This window comes from Strigops habroptila, chromosome 5, assembly GCF_004027225.2.
Source record: "Strigops habroptila isolate Jane chromosome 5, bStrHab1.2.pri, whole genome shotgun sequence".
Lineage (NCBI taxonomy): Eukaryota > Metazoa > Chordata > Aves > Psittaciformes > Psittacidae > Strigops > Strigops habroptila.
In genome coordinates this window covers 39,910,078-39,937,215 of record NC_044281.2, presented here as the reverse complement: position 1 = coordinate 39,937,215, position 27,138 = coordinate 39,910,078, and the positions used below count along the sequence as shown (strand labels likewise).

General features: G+C 36.5%; 1 protein-coding gene across 12 annotated transcripts in view; it reads right to left on the bottom strand.

The window, feature by feature from the left end:
- The window catches only part of PCDH15 (protocadherin related 15), an 805,351-nt gene that overhangs the window by 334,819 nt on the left and 443,394 nt on the right, over positions 1 to 27,138 (bottom strand). For 10 of the 12 annotated variants that reach the window (XM_030486584.1, XM_030486585.2, XM_032919940.1 and 7 more), the window contains 2 exons: positions 13,742 to 13,756; positions 12,986 to 13,051 (listed from right to left, as the gene is read on the bottom strand). In XM_030486584.1, coding sequence (XP_030342444.1) covers positions 12,986 to 13,051; positions 13,742 to 13,756 — 81 coding nt within the window. Of the gene's footprint in view, positions 1 to 12,985; positions 13,052 to 13,741; positions 13,757 to 24,061; positions 24,126 to 27,138 lie in introns of those variants that run through there. The other 2 variants (XM_030486595.1, XM_030486593.2) reach the window with 2 other exon arrangements.

Sequence of the window (27,138 nt, the reverse complement as noted above, 5' to 3'; positions counted from 1 at the left end):
GTAATTTATGTTTGAGCCAGCAAAGCTTTGCAATCCATCATTTATTGAATTATTTTACTGTTACAAGCACTCTGCTGTTCAAAACAAGCAATAACTAAAGTGCTATTCTTATTACCATTTCAATGTTCAAATAAAGCTAAAATTACTGATGTTTTCAGAGGAACCTGCTTAAAAACACAGGGAATATAAGGGAGAAAAATATACCTTGAGTTGCTGGACAGTTATCTGTGTTTTCAAGATCAAAGCAAAATAAATGTAATTAAAGGAAGCTGGGACATGACCATTTACAAGGCTTTCTCTTCCACCTACCCCCTGTTTTTTGTGGGTTTTTTGTTTTGGTTTGTTTGGTGGGTTGTTTGGGGTTTTTTTGTGAGTTTTTTGGTTTGGTTTTTTTTGTTTGTTTGGCTTTTTTGGTTTTCTTTTTTTCTTAAGGTATTAATGCCTATGAGAGCATTGCAAACAGTTCATTACTCACATGGTCTGGTTTCATGTTATCAGTAGCTCTTTGAGGCACACGCTGAAGAATGACAGATGCAAAGGCAAACCTTCTCATTCTGGTTTGAAAAAAGTATTAGAGTTTTATCATCATTTTAAATGAAAATTTACTTGAGGTTTCCTTAGCAGCAGGGAAATTTTCAAAAGCCTGCCTCGCTTATAGAAAGTGTTTCAGAAAAGTAATGGGAAATTTCTTTCTGGGATACAGACTTTCCAAGGTCCTCAGGCACCTCTTGAAGGAGACACAGTGACCCAATTTGTCATTTATTAGATTTTCTATAGATTCTGTATATTATGTGGTGCTAAAGAGTGAAGCAGGGAAGGTAACTACCTGGACACTACCCTCTACATCATTCTGAATTATCTGGATAGCAAGCAGAGAGGGCTGTGTCCGCCTTGCTAAGAGCAACTGAACATGATGAGCTTTCCACAGGGTGGATAGCAGATAGAAACCATGTAAATTTGGGCTCCTCAGGAGAAGCAGGAGGAGCCAGCCTGCATGCACTCAAACCTTAAACCTGACAGATAATTAAATAATTTTCTGGATTGTTCAAGAAAGGCCTGGGCACAACTTTTTTTGTTTGGTTGGTTGGTTTTTTTGTTTGTTTTCAGTCTGGGATACCAGCCACAAATGAACACTGTTGGAAAAGACATATGCTGAGCATGAATGGGAATTTTTTTGACCCATAAAAGAAAGGAGACCAGTTTGGAAACCCATCACACTGATGGGTTTAGTATAGAACTAAAGAGGCTCAAACTCCCTGACCGTCACCAAAACCAAGTAGGCTTACAAACCTAACATGCTCAATCTTTCAAAAAAGCTTTTTAGATACCTATCTACAAACTTCGGTTCCACTAAATGACATTGGCTCTCCATACTCAAGTATTTTGGGATGCACCCAAATCATCTATGGCAAACAGATTCCCAAGGTAAGATTAAACTGAGCATACCGTAGATCCAGCTGCCAGTTTACAGTGCTGTGCAGATACACTGCTTCAGTCCAACCAAGCGCAGCCAGCTTTGTTTGCAGGCCTCTTTACAGGCTTTCAGCAACAGCTTCTCAGTGTAAACAGTGTTTCATATGTGGCAATGTTGCTTCCAAACCACAGACAGTATTTCCTAGTATCAGGCTCCACAATAATACATGCATAAAACCAGAGAAAAACTCGCGGTACTCTTTGAAGGCATATCAGAAGGACTCCTGAAAGTAAGAGGTAAGTTTAAAAGGTACTGAATATCTTACCTATCTTTACTACCACAGAAACAAGATTTTAAACCAACTGTTCAAATTAATATGCCAAGAATCTTATTATATGCAACTAAAATATGTATTTTCATAGATTAGAGAGAACTTTTACTACAGCTCTGCCAGATCATTTTCTCATTCAAATAAGTCAAGAGGTAGGTGGAGAAGTGAACCTAGAATAAAAATATATTTCAAACATTATTAGACATTATCAGAACAGACCTCACTCTCAAAGTTTTTCTCTGGTCATCATCTCTCTTCAGTATGTGCAATCAATGGCATTTCCAAAGCCACCATCAGAATCTGATAACACTGATCATTCCAACTCAAACAAGCGAACAGTTTCAGAAGAGTGAAAAATATTTCTTGACAGTATTTAGCAAAAAGATAACATAAGAGCTGCAGAATTTGACAAGTCCAAATTCATCTTAGTTCACATGGATAGAAAAAAAAAAAAATCAACATAATTTACATGAGTTGTAAATATTTCAATTCAAAAGAATACAGAAATGAGCAACATGTTATTAACCATACACGACTGAGTTGAACAAGAGGTGAATTATATGTGAGCTGAGTCTGTACAGCTCAAAAAAGCTCAGGTGGATAACAAAAGATGATTCCAAGATCAAGTAGCTCAAGCACACAGGAACCAGCAGAGCGATGGCTTTTAGGAAGAGAAGCACTTGCTCAACATAGAGCTCAAAAGAGCTACATGAAAAAGGAAGAATAGACTCTGAACTGCAGACTAGGAACCCTATCATTTGACACTGAACAAACATAAAAAACTGTTCCCCAAAAGGCAGAAGATCCATTCACTTCGACATCAGTGGCAGAACTTTGCCAGTGGCATGACAGGAGACCTGAGCTCTCAGCACTGCGAGTTCTCTGTAGTAGTCACTACATTCACACTGCCTAGAGCAGGGCCAGCTGGGACATTCAGAACAGACCCAGGTTTGATCTTTCCTAGAAGGTGGCTGGGGCAGGCTCACCCATACCTATGAACCCTATATTGCTGCTTTGGACTACTTTTGTGAAACTCAGCAAAAACACTTCTCCCCCTGCCACTTGCTACAAGATGCTTAAATCTATTCCTGGCTCTGCCACTCATTTGTCTTGTCATTCACACAAATGACACCAATTCCCACATCAGGGTAAGCAGGGTAAGAAAGTTGCTTATAGGAACAGGCAGCAGAGAATATAAAACAAGAATGGCTGACTTTTTGGTCAATAGTGTAACAGTAAGAGATATCCATTACAGTGACAGTGACATGCTCCAGGGAAGAGATTCTCTTCCAGATGAGCAGTATGCCAAATGTAAAATATGTTTCCACAAGAGGAAAGGTTTCACAAAAGGAGAACTTGGCAAGAATTAATTTTAAGTCATGCCAGCAAAAGCACTATCACTTGGTGAAAAGGAAGGTAAATATTTTAATGCATCATCTGCCTTATTGGGCTTACCCATACATGCTACTCTTGCTTCTGAAAGGATTTTCACGGTACTATTTTTTAGACATGTCAAAAGGAAGTGAAATACATACTACGTGTCAAGCTTTGTGTAAACAGTATTCTGTATTCAAAACCACACCATGGAAAGAACTTCTGCTTATGTTTTGAATGCACTGTGAACAAAGATTTCAAAACAGGTTTCTTTCAAAGTTTACCAGTGCCCCCTCTTTGCTTGCAAGGAATAGAAAAATTGAGGCATTGTTAATCTCCTGTGGGTATACATGTTAGTTAATAAACAATAACTCCAAAAATAAAGTGATACTAAAACACCTAAGAAGCACATCATAACAGTTCTGGCAATTACTGCTGGAGGATTGATCACAACAGTCACTTCTCAATCCCTGGAGGAAAACCGATTTTAAGCAGGCTTAAAATCTACCAAATACTCCTGTTCTTGCACTGCTTTACTGGAACTGTAAAGGACAAGACAATCAAAGAATATTGCTAGTAAAATGACATTTTGTTTTTCAAAATTATATGAACGAATAAATTGTTAAAATATGCAGTTCTTCATTTGCAAAGGTAAACTGACAATCCAGGAATTTGAATGGATCGAGTATCATAATTTTATTAATTTATTCCAAATACTCAAACTATCAAAGATGAACTGTTCAGAAAATTTTAAATCATTCTCAGGAGAATTTCCACTAAAAAAAAGTAAATCTCAAATACATTTTGAAAAGGCCTTGGCAATTACACAGCAGTATCATTATTCATAAAAGTTATACCTACCACAAAATGGAATTAAATTCTCCATTTTTTGTCCTTTTAAATGTCAATGCTGGGGAAGAACTCGTCTTGTCTGATTCACTAATTACTCACAAAATTATTCAATATTTAGTGAACAAAACTCAATAGCTTCCCATTGAATTAGTGCCTGAGGGTACATTGAGACAATCGCAAGTTGTCAGCACAAGAAATATTTCAGCAGATACAACATGAGCCAAGATATGACACCTGTGCACAGACAATGTAATGAAAAACAAAATAGCTTTGATGACTACATACAAGTCCTAAGAACCTATAGAGGTAGATAAGACAGCTGATGATGTAAATAATGGGGAAAAAAAACCACTCTCATCCCTGAAGGTAATTTAAGAGCATCTATTTTGCCTCCCCCTAAGAGCACCAATACCAAGATAGCATTGGTGCTCTATATTTCTAGACAGCTGACAACACAAAATCATTTAAAATTATTCCGATTCTATCCCTTACTAATTTTATTTTCTATCCTTAAGAATAAATTAATCAGTTTCTAAAAGGATGACTTCTCTCCTACTTTTGCCCCAAATTATCTCCTGCTTTTTAGCACTTAAATTTTTTTTCTTAAAAGCCATTAAAAAAAATTAAAAAATAAAAAAAAAACCACATTGAAAAAGGAGAATTGTAGAGATCTTTAACAAAAGCTCTGCACAAATACTGGCCACAGATGATGTCTGTGCTCATGAATAGAAGTGGAATAATAAGCTCATCATCTTACAGCTTCTTCAGTCTTTACACAGTTGCCCTCCATGAAAAACATGTGAGTGTGAATTTAAATAGGTGGTATAAAAATAGCATTAGACACCAAATTGATTCATGACTTTTCAATGAAATTGTTAATTTGAAAATCCTAACATATAATTTGAAAATGGAAATGAACAAACAGGCTTGAATGAAACAAAAATAATTTCCATAAATTTAGGCCTCTCTTCCAACCTCATGAATTTATAATTTAATTCAAATTGTCAGCAAAGAAGTGATACTTTCTTGCACTAGATTACATTTTGATTTAAACAACTTAAAATACGAGCCGAGCACCAACATGTATGAACCAGCTGCTAACATGAAGAACAGGAGAAAATCCACAAATCTAAGTTACAAAATAAATATTCCATCTTGTTGCAGACATTTATTAGTGGAGTTCTAACTTCTAGTTCTTACACTTATCCTTCATCTGCTTTATTCTTCTTACCTGACAAGAACAGCTATATTCTTCCAGGAAATTTGCCCTTTCTTGAAATATGAACTCATTATGGTCTGATAATATTCCTATTGTTTTACCTAATGATTCTTGGGACAACTGATTAAGACGAATAAGCCTTAGTCTTAATTGGCTGTATCTCTGAATACAAAAGAAGGAAGTTTCTATCTCTGGCAACCAAGTACACAAGTCATGACAGAAATAGTCTAAAAGTACACTATTAAGCTGTGACATATCAGCCAATTTTCCTCCCTTATGGGGGAATCTGAGGACAGTACTTGGACCAGAGCATTCAGAAAACCCCTGAGTGTGAAGTTCTGCCAGAAGAATAAACCAAGTCAGCTACAACTGGGTCTCTCTTGAGACTCTTGCACTTGTACCTCACTGCACACTTCCCACCTCAAAGCCCAGGAGTACAGCAGTATTCAGTAAGTCCCTTTCTGATGTTATTGCTGAAACTTTCCTGGATTGCACACTGTTCCCAGTGGATTTCTATGCCCAAAATAACCCCTTTCTCCAAGTCTAACCAACACACTCCTAAATGGCACAGAACTAGATCCAGAACTTGAGCCAGGGCTCTGAACACGAAACTGTGGGCTTTCTTTTTAGGTGACCTCAGGATCTGATCATAACTTCAGAGCTACATCTAGACTCACGCTAAAAGAGCCCATGCAATTGTTGTTCATCTGGATGACTTTGAGAAACGTTAACCCAAGTCAGTCCAGATGTAGGAAGATAGGATTGAAATATACAGCACTCCGCAATGGGGTAAATTCAGTCTTCGGCCCTTAACAGCAGCTCTAGGACTGTGCAGCAAAGTAGCATATGCAAATCAATACAAATCCACTCATCTTTTTAAAATTTGCCCGAAACATTCTGAAAGGGTAACTTGTTCTGATAGAAGTTACTTAATCTGGCAGATATTAGACCTAACGTATCACCTTTCTTCCTATACGAAAATATAAAGCCAAAATAAACTCCATATTGCGTGCCTTGATTTGATAAAATGTTATTATGTGCCTGGGCCTGATCCAGATCAGACTTGTATTGCTGGCTAATCTAATGTTGCACAGGCACAGTATTAATGATCGCAAAACACCATCAGCACATACAAATTCAGCAAAAGACTACTGATGCTTAACGCTACAATCATATTAGGCATCTAGATTGCATTGGTAGCTGACTGATATGACTAGAGTAAATTGCAGTCCTTGACCAACAAATATCTACCTATTTAAGCATTCCCAGATCTATCCAAGAAATTCTCATGGGACCTGAGAAAGTGGCAATATCTGTACAATATTTTTACAATTGAAGAAAAGATGCTGGTTTAGAAGCAACATTGATTGAACTCCTCTTTCCCTTGTACAGCAAGATAATATTTAATTCAAAGATTTATTGGCTTCAATACCTTAACTTACAATTTATCATATATATACACAACACATCACATATCCACTGCTACAGAAACCAGATTCCAGATCGGTGAAGATATATTTGAAAAGAAATATTTTCAATAGCTAGTGAAAAATGTTCCCAAATACTTTGGGAGGCTGTAAGATTGCCCAAATGTCTTAAGGCAGGCAGACCAGAACCAGCATACAATCCACACAGAAGATGGATAGCAGGACACTTAATCTTTAAGGCTCATTAGTTCAATTTCAGCCCACACTGGTAGTCACTGAAAATTCTATTAAGTAACGACTGGAAGACCACAGTCCATAAGAAACGTATTAGTACACTTACGCTTGTCTCAGAAGAGAGGCTACAGATTTTGTGCCTCTTGAGACATTTTCTTCAAGCCCTGTCAGTTGCCGCTGAAAAATAGTTTGATACAGCATGGAAATTTGCAGTGAAATTGTCAATGTGCTTTTGTAATCAGGTCCATTCTTCAGCATTATATACAATTAAACTGAAAATAAATTGGTCCAATAGTAATGTGGAAAACACCCATAGCCTGGTTTCCTGCGTATTTATGCCCTATTTCCCATTTAATCCCTCACCACAGGGAGTAATTGATGGGGATTTATACAGTGATCACACATTCAATGCCTCCCCAGGAAGTCAGCCTGACAAAAGATTGCTGCCAAGATAGCAGGAAAATGAAAAGATATAAAAATACCACCAAACCCACCTACAGCCATGAAACCTCATTCCCGCATTTACCTGTGTTTGCATAAATACTAAACAATGCTCCCCAAGGAGCATTGAGATTTATGTACGGAGAGGAGAGAGAAATCATGTAAAGTTTGGAGATGCTCTCACTATTCATTAACACTCTATACCATCAGTGTGTGTGTGTGACACACAACATGGACCATAATAAATCAAACATAAATCAAAAGCAGAACAACATTTACTGATTTAGCTATGCTAGGCAAGAACAGAAACAAAACATTCATAACTACTGAGTTTTTGTTATGAATGTGTTACGAAGTCACCAGTTCGCATTCTTATTCACATTAAGGTAGATCTTTCTTTTAGTTAACACACTCTCTGTTAGCATACTGGCTAGCATACTGGCTGTTAGCTAAGTATATAACTTATACCCAAAACGAGTACCTGTTAGAATTTGCATAGTACTTGCCCATATTCTATTAACTTTGTAGCTATCCTGAAATAAAACATGTAAGGGAAAATATCAAGCAGCAGGTGACAGAGGTACAGTTGTTCTGTCCACCTATGCTGTACATGAGGTCACCCAACTCCCTGTCAAGAAGCCTGCAATGCTACAGCCTACTTGGTCCCTCACCCCAACCTCTTCATTTTGTTCCAAATGCAATTTTAATCAGTCATACCCAGCAGATTTCCATTTTGCCTCTTTTAGAACTCATTTCCCAACAGTCTACTTTCCATTAAAACCCCTTTTTAAAGATTCAAAGCTTTTAGCATTTCAGTACGCTCATCTTACGCAAAAAAAGCACAGGCAGCTCTACATGAAGGCTGCCGAAATCCTGGGGTGAGTTGCAATGAAAAAGTCTGAAGTATGAATAAGTCTTATCTGTCAGTCTTTAAAACAAGTCAAAACCAAGTATCAAATTCAGTAATGAAAAAAAGCCACAGGTGAAAATAAATCTCTGCCTATAAAAAAAAACCAAAAAACCAAAAAAAACCCCAAAAAAACCAAAAAAAAAACCCCAAAAAAAAAACACAACAAAAAAACAAAAAAAAAAAAAACCCACAAAAACTCGTACATCTAGAAAAATTAAATTTTGCTGTTAATATGATCTCAAGTACCATCACCCACTCAGTCACACAAAAGAAAGGTGAAAAAAAATATTCATTTGTACCTTAGGAAATGTAAAGTTCACCCTTTCTAGGATTCTTCACAGGCACAAAACTATAATCTATCATGCTATTGTTCCTAAATTACTTCATATAAAGATATATTAATGCAGTGGTGGGAAACTGTCAAATCTTAACAACTTTGCTGATCTCTCAAGGAGATGTCTGAAGGTCAGACATGGTAACTGTGTCTGACTATGAAAACAAGGGATAGTTATTTTGTAAAGTATTTTTTTATTCCTCGAGATTTGCTGGTCTCCAGACTTTTCGTGAATTAGAAATTATTGAAATCAGTATGCTGAGAAGCAACATTCAACACAGTGGAACTAAAGATATACGTCTAAAAAGCACGATTTTCTGTTTATTCAGTTGCCAGAACTTGATGAATATGTGCACTGGATGAAATAAAATGTCACACAGAGGTGTTAACTCAGTTACTGTTTTGAGATCTTCATTGTAAAACCTTTGAAGAGATAGTCCAACATCACCAACAAACATTTGAAAGCTGCAGTGCAGTACAATTAGAATAATCTGATTAGATTTCATTCTTTATGTGATCCAAAGACATATTTATACGTATTAGAACAAAAATAGGTGGGGTGTTTCTCTGCATCTATTGGCAATTCCAATCAAAGTTTGCTTGGTCATTGGAAATATTGCGTGACATATAACCTGCATATCATCCAAATGTCTACTGCTACAGCTTTGCTATCACTTTTAACAACTATATAATGCCAATTTTGAGACTGAATGGCAAACAATTTGAAGTATTTTTTGATAAACTATTCTAGTGAAATCAACACAGTAAATACACTCATCATGGCATTAATATCCATGATTTTTATTTTCAGGCTGCATGCTCTATAACACAGCAGCACACGGTCCTTGTACCAAAATTCCCAACGTATCAAAACCTAGTATTAAAACATTTTCTTATCATAAGACACTGACTTCCCTTATTATCCTTTACAGACTTTGTTTGCTCCCATCTCAAAATTATTACAAAGTCTTTTTGGTAGAAAAGCTGTTTTGACTTATTTATAAGCCCTGATCAACTATACAACAGATTCATATTCTAATGCATAGGAAGGATGAAAGGCTACAAGAGACGAGCTCTGTTAACCATACCATTTCTACTGAATGTTACAGGGGTCATTCTCTAAATCTAACTGAGGCCTTGCTGGTGAAGAATCGGCTCTCGAACTGCTTCTTTCACTAGTTGTTTCAAGCTGTAGGTGTAGTGTAGCACATGTAAGGAAATTGGCTGAGGGCAGTCCTGTAGAACACACACTGATATTGTACCAAAGTGTCACACAAATGGAAGTGCGATCATCAGGATACAATAGTGGCTTGCCAAGAACCAAAACATCAGCATATTAAAAGAGCACAGCTAACAATAGTGTTAACATTTTGCAACGCTGGTGGCATAGGCAGGCACTACTTATAAGCACCTCCTTTAAGCATGCAAACATGACCAGGGAGAAAAAAAGGTGCAGTTGCATCCACAAAGCATGCAAGTAACAAAGACTACCTGTCCCCTTAATCTTCCAATTTCCTCATATATATGTATGTGTGTACACACCTGTGTTTTGGTATGTACTTGTATGCATTCAGTTGCAACACTACCCATCATTCAGCACTGACACAAATTTGACTCTAGGAAGCTAAAGCATTTGTCCTGAACCTGCAGACATCTGGAAGGGCACACACACAGAGCTGGAAAACAAAATCTGTTGGTACCTGCTCTGCATTGTTTGCTATGACTCTTTTTCTATTTAAAAATATGCACATTCAGTTAAGCAAGACTCACAGAAAAACAACTATTTAATATGAAATACACGAGTAGTAGCATTGACTTAACCGCTGAGCCTCTACACTGTACTGAGATTTACCCTTCATTAATTTCAATCACATGTGGTAGTGGGGAGGATACAACTTACAACTTCAACAAAGACAGCAAAAGGTTTAAGGACATTTCAACTCAAGAGCTGGCTTCCCAGGAGATCCATTTATTTAATACATATTGTGACTTACAGATGAGAAGTGTCACTACAATATGAATTGACGTTTCTACTTCCAATTTTACTTCTTTAATGGTGAGTTAATAGTTTATAAGAATTCATAGCAAAATAGATAAATTCAGTCATTGCAGACATATGCAAAGCTTTTAGGAAATTCACACCTCTCCCCACCATACTCGATTTAACGGACTCTTCATTAGGGACTGTAGGGATAAGACAAGGGGTAATGGGTTCAAACTTAAACAGGGGAAGTTTAGGTTAGATATAAGGACAAAGTTCTTTACAGTGAGGGTGGTGAGGCACTGGAGTGGGTTGCCCAAGGAAGTTGTGAATGCTTCATCCCTGGCAGTGTCCAAGGTCAGGTTGGATGGAGTCTTGGGTGACATGGTTTAGTGCGAGGTGTTACTGCCCCTGTCCCCTGGCAGTGCGATTGGAACTAGCTGATCTTAAGGTCCTTTCCAACCCTGACTATTCTATGATTCTGTGATTAACCATCTTTCTTGCAGGACCACTTCTATAAGAACAGAAATTTAAACTTTCTATTTTTCAGCCACCATTGAATCAAGCATTAAAAAGCTGAGAAATAGAATTAATTATGCCATTCAATCAGAGAGATGCAAGCTTTTCATTTCTCTAAATGTTTCAAATGACTGTTGGTCAGCACCTAGCCTTAGTTTCAGCTGTTGTTCCCACCACGTTCTCCAGATAAGTAACTTGAGTGCTGCTAGCACATAAGAATAAAGTGAGATAAAACATGCTGGTACTGAGTATGTACAATCAACAATACTTGATGCCTTCATAACAAGGTGATACAAATATTTCTTAAGTATCAAATCTCAAGACTGTCCTTATAGTGCATACATTGATAAAAGATAAAATAAAAAACCACACTACTGATTCTGGACCCTTGAACTATTTAGGTACCACATATACCAAATTATTTTCACAACAGTTGACTAATATTGCAGCACAGATTACACACAGAAGTCCTGCAATTAGAAAAATAAGATCTATAATGGATGTGATCACACACACCACTTAAACACCCTGACAGAAAAAAAAGACTTGTTTGGTTTTTCCCCCCTACTTGATATAAGCATGATATAAACATGATATAAACATGATACAGGTTCCTACTTGGATTAACGTTGCACTGTTTAAGTTACTTTTACAGCTCTCGAACTGCATTAGAAAAAAACCCAAATAAAACAAATGTAAAAAATAAATAAATTAATAATAATAATTAAAAAAAAAAAAAAAAAAAAAAAAGAGTTCTGCTGAGCACGTGGACACAATTACCTGGGCAATTTGATTTTGCTGAGACCAATCATCATTTCAATGTCCGTTTCAATGGACATGATTGCAAGAAAAATCAGTACAGGAAGAACATAACAGCCTCTTTTTAAAAGCCACTCAAGTACCAACTAACAGAGTTCTTCAGCACATAGCAATACGAACCATTTTTTTATTATTGTTCTCTTACCATTAAAATTTGAATACTCTTATCTGTCTGACCTTGAGCAACTCCAACAGCAAGCAGTTCCCCCAATGTTAACAGCAGAAAGGTTACACCAGCATGACCTGAACTTTGTTCACCATTTCAAGCACACATATGTGATAAATCATAACCATACGCAGTACAACTGTGCCTGCCTTATCACGTTTGGAAAATAAATAAAATAAAAATAAACCCACAAAGTAAAAAGCAAGAAAAAGTATTAATATCAGAAATAACAGCCACCTGTAAAAAGCACCAATTCTAACAGGGTAAAACACTTCACATTACAGTATGCTGCCTAAATGCAATGCTGTTAGCGAACTGTATTATGTGACAGGAGAAAAAAAACTAAAGACATTTATTTTTCAAGACATTTATTTTCTTTTGAAACTTCCATGACTACATGCAAGTAAGTTCTGCCATTTCAGAGATGTCCATAAATTTGTGCTATTAGAGCGAGCCAACAAGCAACTTTCTAAAAGCTGCATGTGAAACCCTGAAGACAGCAATATCCTATCAACTCCTATCAAGCTTCAGAGAAAGAAGATTTCAGCTTTACCTAACCACACCAGAATACAAAAATAAAGACCAGGACTTTATCTTCCAGTAACATCATACTGATAAGAAGTCAGACAGTAAAAAGTTCGTATATCAGCAACATGGGAGCCAAACTATTGTTGTACTACAAAAGATTGTAGTCTAAATACTTGTTAAACTAAAAGCATATTTGCATGAGCTATCTGTAGTCAAAGACCAAAGTCATCAAAATTTCTAATTTTCAGGAAGCAATGACACCTCTCTGCATTTTGGGTCACTGTCACCTTTCCACCCACAATCCCCATTAACAGGTGTTCAGAGACCAGTCCTCACCAGTAAGCCAGACATGCCACTGCCCCACGTGTGCCTCCACACCCTGGCCAGCTGATGGAAGGTAACTGATGGGGTGTCACGGAAAACAAAGTGCACTCACCGTTCCGACTTTCTTCATCAATAGGAACTATTGTGGCTGGAGGACCTGTTCTGGCCAATTTGCAATCTATAAAGATAAAAAGAGAAGTTATTTCTAATTCCAGAAGAAGGATGTTGGGGGTTTTGTTGTTGTTGTTTAAAACAAGCCAGCATATTCAACATACTGAAGTGTCCACTTAAATGTGATATATGTATGAGTTACAACTCATAGCTAAATTACACTCACAGAGGATTAAAATCTGAGTTGTTTGCTTATCTCATACTCAGATAAACCTTATAAAGCAAGAGAGAATCTGATGACAAAGGACTTAACATCTCAGACACCAATCCATATTTAAATACTCAAACAGCAAAAACTTACTATGGTTTGTTCTGTTACCTCTCATGTCAGCCTTCCTTTCCATGTCATGAGTGCACACCCACACCCCCTCCCCCAAATCGTCACATACCACCACAGTACAGTTTGATGGCTACACTAATAAACCTCTTCATGTCTTGCTCTAGAGATACCACCAGGGATCTCAGTGAAGCAGAAGTCCTTCAGGACAGAGATAACAGGATGGTAAACTAACCCAAAGAAATAACAAAGGAATGATTAAAAGGCATGAATTGTAATTAAAGCTTCACAACTGAAACAAACATAATTTAACTGCGACAAAAGGGTCTACTTAAAGAGAGTGAAGAGAATTTTAATAACGTTCTAAGTAAAATAAAAACAGACAAGCAATGTTCAGGAAGTCACATTTTGTCATCTTACCCTCATATTGCCAGTCTGGAGTCAAAAGTTTAGAGTCATCAATGGAAGCAGAGCAGAATAACGAAAGAAAATAAGTAAGATTTTGTTGGTTTACTCAAAAGATAGGTTCAAAGACATAAAGCAGTATATGCAGAGCTAGCAAATGCATAGGTGTAGTCTTAAAATACATAAAAGCATGTATAGTACATGTGATGACTGTACATTTGAACAATTTGGTTTCCTACATTAAACAGAACACAAATATTACCTCTTTAGAGCACAGAGAGATCCAAGTTAATTAAGAACTTTTCATTTTCTAAGAGCCTCACTGCACCACTGAAATAGCACAGTAGGAGACACCATTCTCTTTCCCATTTCACTGTATATAATATTGCATTCTATATTTCAAAAGACATTTAGTCTCTCCTCTGATCCTCCTGACACTGCCCCAGCCACGTAGATGGCTACACCCCATTTGTAAGAAATGGCAGGTTCTAACTGGTGTCTAAGCCAAGGAAAGAAATGCTGAAATAACATTGTATTCTTTTAAAGTCTAAACAGTTTACACAAAAATCCCAGCAGAAAATCATCTGTAAATTAAACACAAGAGCAAGCTGAGGTAAAATGCTATTTTCCAGCTTACGATAAAAATTACACACTCATTGACTTCAAAAGAATTGCACTGCAGCTAATTACAGCTTATAATTACCCCAGCACAGACATGACCTATGAAGGAAGATCAAAACTGTGAAGCACTTATTCAGATCTCCATTTAAGTGAAGCCCCTAAAGGACATCTCCACGGCATAGTAATTTCCTCTAGCAACAGCTTTGCTATTCAGCTGATGAGTTCAATCGCAAGACAAACTTCTAAACACCGATGGCAAGGATTGATTGCATGACATTCCTTGAGGCTATTTACCAACAGCCTGAACAACACCTGCATTAATACTAATGATAATACTGTTTACCCTGTTTTTTGTTGTTGGGTTTGAAAATACAGAGAGCTTGTGTGGGTACCCACTCACTCCTTCCTTACATCAGTGACACTCCTTGTAGAATTTCACAAATCCACTCGGTTTGCTATGCTAAGCAGTCTGAATAAAATTATTTAATGAACAAATTCTCAGCATTTATTCCTCTTATTCTAATATGCTTTAGTTTGATACCTAAAGTTTGAATAGTTTCTGTTGATAATTTTAAAGCTTTTTTGTTTTGAAGGCATTAACAGAGCAAACAGATCAAATGAAACGCTAAACCCTTCATTTCATTGTAGTTCCCTATCAGCATATCGTATGGAAAGATAAGCAATATTTGTCTATCTACATAAAGTAAGGATTTTCTTTTTCCCCCTCCTATTTTTTTTTCACTGGATGCTATAAAAATAACAGGACCATAACAGACACAACTTTAACTTTTTCCAGGGACGTGTTATATTTTTCTAGAAGTTCAGAATTTGGCTTAACTGAATGACCCTTCAACAACCTCTTTGTTAGGGCAATGAAGCTCATTGATACAAACTTCTACTGAAATTTTGTTTTCAGAAGTGGTCCTGCTATTCACCATTGAACAGCAATGACTGCACACACAACCAAAAAGAAATCCAAAATAGGCAATTTTTGATTCTAAAAATTGCATGTGCCTTACCGAAAGAATATTCACGATTTTTTTGAAAACTGAATGAGATTTTTCCCCCATTATCTATATTTTCATGGCGATGTTTTCTCCTTGCTGGGGTCTCTCAATGAAAAGGCCAACCTCTAGTTCTACTGTTCAATAAGTAAATTATAAAAACTAAAAGTCAATCACATGTTAGCAGCCTTTTTACAGGATTAGTTTTCCATCAAACACATCAGAATTTCCAGAATTATGATCAAACCAGTTATACAGTATGTTTAAAATGAACGTTCAGCATTGAAATCTAGATATAGAGAGTGTCAGAGAAAAGGCAGACTGTACAGTTAAGTTCAGCAATTTGTAGAGGACTTAAAGCATAAGCACATGAAGCAATAAAATTTATCCTGAAATAAATTTCAATGAAAACAAGAGATGAGAGCAATACCCAAAACTGTTTCTATAGCTACGGAAAAAAAAAACCCAAACAAAACAATCAACAACCAAACAACAAAACAAATAAACAAAACCCAAAAACAACAAACGAAAACCCCGAGGCTGTATAGCAGAAATCTGCCTGTGCATTACACTCATGGCACCAATAAAAAATTCTGAAGACAGACATAGTTTTATTGCACAGATAAGAGTTTACAGATTATTTTCTACAATTTCAGCCACGTTGAAACGCGTCAGAGTGTTAGCTAAATATCAGATTGCTTTTTAAGATGTCTGTCACCCTTTCCTTCTTTTCTTAAAGACCATATCTAACAATGCCACAGCCTTATTTTCACATTCATCACCATACACTGAACAGATAAATTTAAAATTGCCATCTTACACAAAATTTTAATTCAAAGGGAGACAATTATTTTAATTAAAAAACTTAAATACAAGTTACATGTTGTAAATACATGTATGGTACTTCTATTCTTCCTTGCAAAATACAATCAATAAGCAGCAGCAATAAGACCTCAATATGCAATAACCAATAAGCTCAAGCACTGTGTTGTATTACCAGCCAGACCTTGTGGGAAATACTGGATACATGAAAAAGAATATCTTTAGACTGAGCCAGGTGCACAGAAAGGTTATTTCCATCATCAGGAGAGTGTAGATTCCATCCTCTAAAGATGACATAGGCTAGAATTATCTAGTCCAGGAAAACTTGTTTCCTAGGAAAACGAGGAAGTTCTCTGGAAAAACACTTGTGCAAATATCAAGGAGGAAAAATGAGTTACTTAAACTAAAGAGAAATACCAGCACAAAGAACACGCTGAGTGCAAAGGAGAAATAGCTGCATGCTACCCACAAATTTAAAAAGTAAATTTCCAGCCTGAACTTTTTACTTTTCTTTTTTTTTTTTTTTTTTTTCCTGACTGACAGAGAAGATATAGATTCTGGAACACTATTCCACAGTGGAAGTAACACAGAAATGCAATTTCAGCATTTTTGAAACATACCTTTATTTGTTTATGAAAGGGATTATATGAAATATTCCTCAGCAAAATTGTGGGAATGAGCTCAGTTTTTCAGAGACTGGTTTTGGTTGGAAGGGACCTTAAACACCATCAAGTTCTAACCCCCCTGCCATGGGCAGGGACATCTTCCACTGGACCAGGTTGTTCGAAGTCCCCTCCAACCTGGCCTTGAACACCTCCAGGGATGGGGCATCCCCAACTTCTCTGGGAAACCTGTGCCAGTGTCTCACCACCCTCACAGTGAAGAATTTTTCTCCTAATACCTAACCTTTCAGTTTAAAGCCATTTCCCCTTGTTCTATCACTACTTGCTCTTATAAAAAGTCCCTCTCCAGCTTTCTTGTAGGCCCCCTTTAGGTACTGGAAGGCTGCTCTAAGGTCTTCCTGAAACCTTCTCTTCTCCAGGTTTAACAACCTCAGCTCTCTCAGCCTGTCTCTATAGGAGAGGTGCTCCAGCCCTCTGACCATCTTTGTGGCCTGCTGTGGACTTGCCTCAACAGGTCTCAAGTTTTCTCAGTTCTTTTCTGTTCTTTTCTGAAGCTTTATTTAAATGTTCCTCAACAGAATTTATTTCAGCAGTAGCAGATTGCTCTATTCCACAAAACCAAGCATAGATAATTGTAGCACCAAGGGTGACTTACAAATTAAATATATACACAAAACTTTACTTTCCTGTTCTTTTGTTTTAAAGTGCCCTATGTCTGACTGTGGGCCTCAATATGTATTTATTATATACTTTAATTATTCCAATTTCATGATGAAGATTACCAGAATCCTGACATGCACCTAACAATTAAAATTTTTAATAAGCTAAAAATAAAGAAAGAAAGAATTAAGTCTTAGCAACTACTAAGACAAATTGGTTTCTTTCCATCACATATTTTCTTTGAAAAGAGGCCCTATGCCCCATCAAACAGAAGCCAGTGAGCAGTGAAAACGAGCAAGCAGGGAAAAAACACCACACAGACAGAGGCTAACTTGTCTTACTGGTGGAAGGAAACTCTGCTCTGTTGAAAGCATGGGGAGAACTGACACGTTGAACCACAGTCTGTTTGTTCTGTATTTGTTTGTTCTAACTTTCTCCACAAAAAGCAAGTTGCCCTTGAAATTCCTGGGCATAATGGAGCAGTCATGGAAGTAAAATCATGCTGAATTGAACACGCTTTAAGGCAGAAAAGGCAGTACATAAATGAGTTTCGCTATCTACAGGTTTTTACTATTTTCTTTTATGATTAAGCAGCAGCTAAATGTAATCATGATATAGCAGCGCCCTTCCCCCCTGCTCCAAGCATCATACAGAAAAGGCAGTAGGCATCAGGCAAATAAACAGTAAATAAAACAACAAGCTATGAAGACTCTCCTAAAAGCTTGCAGAAAAGCATTTTTGCTCCTCTCATTAACTTCACTGTTCCATCTAACTAGTGTGTTCACTTTACAATTATATGATCAAAGAAAAGCAAATAAATAAAGGGCCTGCCTCCTGCGAGCAAAGTGAAAATCTATTCAACAAATAGTTACATGGCTCAGATCCATTTGGTTTCTGATAGCTAATTTTCATTATTTTAATTTCTAATTATTTTTAATGAGATGGCTTAGAAGAAACCTTCACTCATTGTTCTAGGTAAGATGCTCAGCAAGGTCAAACAAGGTCAAACAGCCTGAGCCAAAATAAACATAACAACTTGAATAATCCCATACTCTGCCAACAGAGAACTGTCCAATCATCTTCCTTTTACCTTGTCCTTGCCCTCTGAAAGCCACTTCCCATCAAATCGTTACATTATTTGCAGGGGTTCTCTCTATTTCAACTTCACAGCTAAATTTAACAGAAACATCTATAAAATGAAAATAAATTTTACTGAATTTGCTAAAAAGAAACTGGGAGCTGACATGCAACACGAATGGCTCTAAGGACACCTGAGTGGAGACAGTTGCACGACAAGCCAGGGGTTAGACTGCTCAGCAACCAAAGGATCTTTCCAATCACCACCCTGGCACAAGTGTGGGGGTTTGCAATTGACGGCAGCATGCTTTCACCTCCCAAAATATCTTCATTCCCGCCATTCTGAAGGCCAACTGCATCCTCACAGCCGTTCTTTCCAAGGGATGCTCTTTCTCCTGCCATCTCCTGAGAGACCAGTTCCTTCACAAAGGTGTTTCAGAGGACCTTATAAACTGGTCTCCTGCTCTGAATCACTTGAGGGATGCACCTCTTTGCCACTAACTGTAAATGAAGCTTACGAGGCTGCAGCGGCCTTTGCAAATACCTCCTTAACAACATTTCCAATAAGCCTCATATTCATACACTTGCAAAGATGGCTGTAGCCTCACGTACATTTAGAAGCTCTCTGACAACGAAGACATGAAAAGTTAGAGGTAGTCACAGTGATAAAGACGTGCCTATAACATCCCTGTACTAAATGCAATACCTTAGAAACCCAAAATAACCATTCATACATCCCTAAATTCCAGTTAAATAAAACATTTGAATTAGTTGGGAGCAGTGTCTGAAGTTGGATGTTCTGACCATTACATCTTATGACTGCAAGGTATACGTTCACGTCAAAAGCTTAATAGTTCAAATTAGTACCACAAAGCCTTATAAATTTAAGTAACTGTAACCAAAGAAAGGTTATAGCTCTTGAGAGGGGATTTTTGTTCCCAGTAACATAATACAACTTTAAGAAAAGTTCAATAACTTAATCCTACCACATCAAAGACAGAAAGAGTCTGAATCCCTGAGACAAAAAAGAGTGAGCTGCCCTGCAGGGAGCACAACACACTCAACTGAAAAATAAACAGCCAACCTGAACCTTTTATGGGGACGCTATTTTATGAAATAACTGTCATCTCCTAAGTGCTCCTGAAATTAAATCTGAAAAAAATAATTCACTTCAATATGCTAATCACTAACTCTTACTCCAGCTGCTTCAGAAACAGCCAATTATTACTCTAAGCTATTTTACATTTTCTTATATTCAATTTTGCTTTTATATATTCTGATAAGTAGTTTTGTTTTTATACAAACAAGCAGTCATAGGCAGTACAACAGGCAATCTCAAAAAACCTGACTCAGTTCCTAGCAGCCTGATTTAAAAGACTTTTAATATAATAAAATTCTATTAACTACTGAAGTAAATTATTTTATTTGTTGGAAAAATAAAATTTTATTCTTTAATTTATCACTAGAATAGAATATTTTAGATTACTTTATTAGTAATGGAGGAAGTCTATTACTCTTCAGCATCAATTCCTTACTTACATAGGGCTTCTTCCTAAGTCAGAAAATCGCACCACGCAATTACTCTATATTTATGTTTCAGTCACTTTTGTTGTTTAATGAAGATCAGAACGTTAAGCTTATCAATTACTCAGTATCTGCTTGTACATTTAATCCAAGATGAAAACATTTTGAAAGGTAATGTGTGTCACACTGACAACTTTCCTCGAAAGCTGTGAACTCGAAGGACAGAACTCAGGCTTGACAACTCTTACACACTGAATAAAGTCATATTTATTCAACAGGAAAAACTCAAACCTAACTTCAAGCACAGCCTACAAAAGTGGTATTCCAAGAATACAGTATTAAGCCTTGATTTTTTTCTTTCTGTTAATTTGTCCAAGCTCTTCCTGAATCTATAAAAGTGTGTAGCATCTACAAGATCTTGGGGTAAGCTCATTTTGAACCTAGTTACTGCTCATTCACATGGCACCACCTCATTGTGGTGCAGGAAGAAACAGTATCAAACAGGATTGGATACTGACCTTCTACACCCCCCTTGTTTTTCATAAACCATTTTATCATCCCTAAATATTGCAGCAAACAATAATTTAAAGTATGTTCAGGATTCTGACCCACTTCCGTGCCTATGTGCTATGAATAACAGAAATGGTAATATGGAAAATTTAATACTAAAATTGGTTGACATCTTTAAATAAAGTCTCTGCCTCTAATGAGCCCTGACAATGCCTCAGAATCACCATCAATTGCACCAAGTTAATTTTAAAGCCATATGTGCAAATATAGCAATAAGGCACATTACCAACATATAGGACCAGTCAGCTACTGCAAATGAACACATACAGTAGTTTTCAGGCTAACACTATATAGACCATACTATACTATATCAGAAATACTGTGCCAGTTTAAGATGTCACTGTCTCCTGGCTTGAGGAAAAGTATTCCCTACTGCTGACCTGGCAACGCAGAGCACATCGACATTTGAACTAAGCCAGCTCATTTTGTCCTAAAGTCCGCAAGGGGACCATGTGAAGTCTTCTAATTTGGCTCAACTGTTTCAATAATACCAGCTGACAACAAAATGGTAATAAATGACAGGCAAGTGAGTTGGGAAGCTTTGACACCTTGATCCACCACTGCAGATTCTGAAGCACCTATCCGACCATAGTGTAACGCACGCAATTTCTCTGAATATTGGATAGTTCAACACCAAATGCTGGTAAGTCAATCTTTTTAAGAATGAAGCACTGACAAGTCTTTTGGTACTACAAAAAGCCTGACAAGCAAGCAAGCAAGCCAAAACTATTTTCCAGAGTCAGCAGAGTTAGCAAAAAGCCTAAATGAACAGAGGGAGTTTTCTAGAGCCTAGAGTATAGGTAAAAATCTAGATTTTTTTTAAGTTTTGTTTCTTTCTCTCTGCAGTTATAAGCATTTTAAATTTGCTCTAGTGAGAATAAGAAAACATTCAACACCACTCGTTAGTTCAGTGATAGCAGTAAGCAATAAACAACAGGCTTAATTTCAAGCATACTTTTTTCTTCAACTCTGACCCTTTCCATTCATGTTGAGAGAAAGAAGAGCTTGTGAAAAGGGTTTACGAAGTCAAAGTATTTAAAGCCTTTTTTCCCCCCATTTCTTCTGCACTGTTAAGTACATAAAACACTCCCATGAAAGTCTTGGAGATATACAGGGAGAATCACAAAATCCAGTCCTCAAGCCTGAGTCACTGATAATACTGTGGTCATTTTAAATAAGAAATAAATGGAGAGAGAGAAAAAAAAAACAAACAAAAAAAAAAAACCAAAAAAAAAAAAAAACACCCCCAAAAAACCAAAACCAAAACATAACACCAAAAAAACCCCCCAAAAAAACCGCAACAAACCAAAAAAACAAAACAAACCAAAGAAACCCACATGGTTTCAACTTGATCACTGAGTAGAAATTAAAGAGAGTTTGTGCATTGCCACGCAAAAAGACATATAATGGAACAAAGCAAAAACACCTGCAGTAATTGATTTACTAAAATGTTGCCAGAACAGCAAGTGCCAAGAGGGCAGATTCTGAACCACTGGGATGGTTGGAGATCGTACAAGTTACTGAGAAAGCCTGTTTCAAAAGAACTAAGTGACTCACAAAACAGAATATCAATGAATACAGTAAAACCTCAAACCCACGTGTTTTTATAAACTGAAATTCCCAGCGAAGCTCTTGGGAGTTTGCAATATGCAGGGAAAGTGATAGCGTGTTCTGTGCTTTAAATTGGAGATGCAAAACCTGAAATTTTAGCAGACTGTGGCATTGGCTGAGGTTAAAGCACCTTACATTTAAATCTGCCAGAAAATATACTTCTGTTTTCAGATGCACTTTATCCTCAAAGATGCCCCAATTGCTCTTTAAGCGAACAGTCCTTTGAAAGACCTTATACTTACTTCCACATTTTGTATTTCCACCACTCATTCAGCAGAGAACATTCATGGAAAAAAGCCATGAAAGAGTCTCTCTAAACATCTTGATTTACAGAACAAGTTCCTAATAAAGAGCTACATAGAACCATATATTTAAATTGAGTAACTAAGCAACCCAATTTAAGGGGAAAATGTCCTGTCTTCTTTCCTGTGTGACTGAATTCAGAACTACAGCTGTGCAATTTAGGATAAGCTTGGCAATAACCTTTACATTAGAAGGCTTGTACTACAATTGCTCTGTATTGAAAATAGCATAAAAAGGGCTTTCACGGACTATTTTCAGCTCTTCCTGACAGACATTTCCAATTGTAGAAAACCGGGATGGAATGACAGCGAACTTGTGTTTGATTCAAACACATTTCTGATACTTCTTAAACCTACATTGAATTTTTGCGCTTTGATTCAGAGTGGCTCAATTAAGCACTAGTCAAATTCATAGCTCAGAAATTCAAAGACTCAAGTGAAAGATGATCTAAATGTCAAAATCTGACTGTAGCTGAATTTGGGTTTGGTTCTGTTTTTAACTGGACAAAAAATGAGGCTTGATGGATAGTCAAATAAAAAGGACATAAATCAAATAAAGAGTATTATTGTAAGCTCTTGTTCCCACAGCCTTAGAAAACATGCTTTTAATACAGAATATACAACCTGAACTGGCAATATATTTTGTAGCTCAATTTTTCCATTTTTCCAGATCTTTTTTTTACAGATACAGTATCTATAAAGGGATTGGTACATGAAAATTGCCCTGCAAGTGCTGTGGATTGCTATTTTACATTTACAGCTTTAGAAAGATGCAGTACCATCTATCTTTTGGGCAATATACTTTTAGATTGAAATAACTTTCCATTTTACAATCAGTTTGGGAATTGACAGTCTTTAAAATCATACTTGTGCCTGAAAACACTGTAAAACACAAAAATATGAGGCTATGCAAAGTAGCACCTAAAATTACTATTACCAAAATAATTTTTAAGACCATTAAAATACAGTGGATGACTCCAGAATAACTGTGATATCTTCAAAAGTGCTTAAACTTCAGAAGTTGACTAAACCTGCTTTTAACCATTACTATATACTGAACATTGAAATTTCATAGTATTTTCAATATATTCAAAATGACATTTTTCCTATCACCAGTGCCATGCATTTAAGAAAAAACTTCATACAGGAGGATGAAAAATATTTAATATTTGGAATTAAACTGAATCCAGGTAGTATAAGCAGATTTTAAAGTCAAAACAATTTTAACTGCTGTATAAAAGCAGACATTTAACTATTAGTAACATGCAACTCAGAAAAAAGCAGTTGGAGATACTTGCAGCCTTTCATATTGTTGAAACTTCTTTACATGTAAATAAAAAAGGATTAGTATTTATTAACTGAAAGATGGGAGAAGAGACAGCTAAACTGCCTATAGATGAGCTAATAATATTTAGCCTTCCTCTGTTCCTAAAGGGTAAATATGACTTTTAGGCTTAAGGCTCAATATTAAGGTTCGTTGCCACTGCAATCACATTTAGGTATCAGGCATCTCATCTTCACCTGAAGAGTTTCTCCTATTTCAGTCCAGGATTCTTTTTGTACACAACAGACATGGAAAACTCGTTTATCTTCCATAGAATTTATTGAGATTAGCTGAGACAAAAGAAAGAAGCATTAAAAGGAAGTTTAAGACTAAATTTAGGAAAAAAACACTTCATGCTTTTTTTTTTTTTCCTATATATACAGGAATATTTTTATTTTTTAAATACAGAATTTTTGAATATTTCATTACCATGCGTGAATAGCATTGAACTGTATTCTTGAGAATATGCTTTTGTCAACTTTCTTTAAAAAGGAGTGCTTTATAAAGCAGTCTAGAAAAAAGTTGTCGTAAAACCTCAAACTCCTTTCAGATTTTTAAGATTATAACCTCCACCCCTTCCCTCATCTTAAGCATCAGAAACATTCACATGCTATTAAGCAAAAAGCAAGAGTGAAGTTGTCAGAGTCCTTCAGTGGCACAATAACAAGAAGCTGTTTTGCTCCTCTGAAGTCACCTCTCCTATGCTGCATACTGGGTACTGTAAATAGTTCAAGAAAATTCCTCTTGGTACCATATGTGCCAAATACACAGCAGGTAGCCCACACCTACCCCCACTGAAAACAGCCTGCGCTAATTAACCTGCCAGTTCTAGGATTGTTTATGTTTCAAATAATTAACTAGCAATTTTGTGAACATTTACATATTGTGCTTATAAATATCTTTCTCATGACATTTTTAATGAAGTCAATGTTGATCAACATCTTCCTGTAATTTAATCAAGACATCAAGCAGCAGTGACAGAAGGTGAGGAAGTCGCTTTGCTGCTGGTAAAGCAAAACCCCACTACGCCCTTCAGAGAAATGAAGGGAAGCAAGACAGTTCCTTGCCTTAAGACACATAATCTTTCAGCTCCTTGAGTACCTGCTCAAATGTTGCTATAATTAGTTAAGACAGGCTTCCACAATTGCATCTTAATTATTAAAGCACAGTACAAATTTTCTCCCTCTTTCTCCATGGCAAATGCAACCCTGGTCTGGGAGGACAACCTGCCATGTCCAAGAGTCACGAGACTTCCACTGGGTTATCTAGCACATATATTTAGAGTATTCCCTACTCCATCCCTGCAGAAACAACCACCTGCATGATTACAGGTCTTAATTAAATCATGATTTAATTATCATTGAACTCTCTCTTGAAGTAAGACAGACATTGTGCTTTGGTTTTGAAAGCAGAAAGGTTTAGATATTTCAAGTAGAAAACATTGTATCTAACATCAGCGGCAAAAAAAAAGCTCCAAAAGGCCATAAAGGTCTAAAAATATGATTTTAATTGTATTTCCAAGTAGATGTGTAGTAGCAGAATCCAGGACATAGCACGTCATGAACTTACTACTTATAAGCAAGTTCCTGTGGCTTCATAAAGTTAACTTATTTTGCACAGAGGATGTTGACACATTCACAGATGTAAAAACTAACTAGCCAAGGATCTAGAAAATGCTGCCCCCACAGCGTTGGTGAAAAGGTAGAGAGCTGTGAGTGGAAAGCAGGCTCCAAAGTTGCAGATTGAAGGTACTTTCTCTTACATGCCGCCTGAGTCATATTCATTTGCATGTTCCTCATCCATAAAAAATGCAAAGTAATAAGACTTTACAGAAAGTATCATCCTTTGAAGTACCTGTTTATTAAATTATGGTCCAATGGACTGCTTTCTGCCCATTGTAGACCTAGCCTGTGTCTAAAGGTCCTGAACCTGGGTTAATTATAAAAACAATAAGGACTTTAACATTGAATACATTGTTTTTCTTCTGATTAGATGCACACTTTTGATACCTATTTTCATGAGCAAAAAGTGATAAAATCTTAATTTTATAATTAAAATTCTTCCCATCTGCAATGATAATCATACTCATAGGAGTTGTACTTAGGCTTTCTGGTCTCACAGTTTATTATTCGCATTTTCAGGTGAATTCACAAAACATCTCCCAGTTCTAAACACACTTTGTCTGAAAAAAAAAAAAACACAGGGCAGGATTGGAGCAGGAATACAAATCTTATATGCAAAGTTAGTACTCTCTACAAAATGTATTTTAGAAAAAAACATGGTGAAAAGCATGAAGTTGTAACTTAAGCCTTTTATGAAGCATCTGTTTAATAAGCAACCTACAATCTGAGATGAAAGAACATATTTATGGCAAAGAACGTATCTATGGCATCGTCTGTTACTCCTGCCATAATTTCATTATACTTGTGTTTGGAAAGCTTGGGCCCCATTAATTAAAAAATGGTCTGGTAAGTGCCGAAGTTACAGCTTTTGCTTGTCTTTGAACCAATTTAAGCTTTATTAAAATAAACTTACTGGTTTTAGGTATCTCCCCTGTAAAGAAACTGTGTGAGGAAAAAAGTATGAAATGAGACAAAGGACTGCTTGGCTCAGAACCCTTCAGCAGACAGTGGTCACTAGCACTCAGCTGAAGAAGATTCCCAAGATGTGCCAAGCACCACCAAAACACGGAATTAAAACCAAGAAAAGTGGTTGATGCCAGTGTGTGCACTCTCCAAGCTCTAAACACTAAAAGACTTCTTCCAGAAACTTATACACTTCAGACAGGACTTTTTTTTGTGTTTTGCTTTGTCATCTGTGGGGAGTTTTTTTGTGTTTGGGTGTGGGGTTTTTTGTGTTTATTATTATTATTATTTTTTTATTAATAACACTAGTGAAAATAAAGTCCAAGTGTGATACATCTGCTGTCTGAAACCTTTATCATCAAACAACAAATAAATTGCAAGAAGAGTCAATACATTTCTGCTACATTGAAAGAGACATTTCATATCCCTTGTAATATGACTCCAAACCCTCATATTTAATTCTCAATTTTTACTCATTTCGAAAACAGTTTCAAAAAATAAACACCTCATAGACATACTGATTACCATCAAAACCTCTGTCTATCACTAATGTCTGGGAGATTTGAAGATACAGAAAAAAATATCTTTCCCTAAAAAAAGACAGAGCAGTGATACCTTTGTTCTTCCCAAGACACCAAATAGCAAAGAAATGTAATTAAAAAGTTAACAAATCTGCTGCTCCTGTGCTA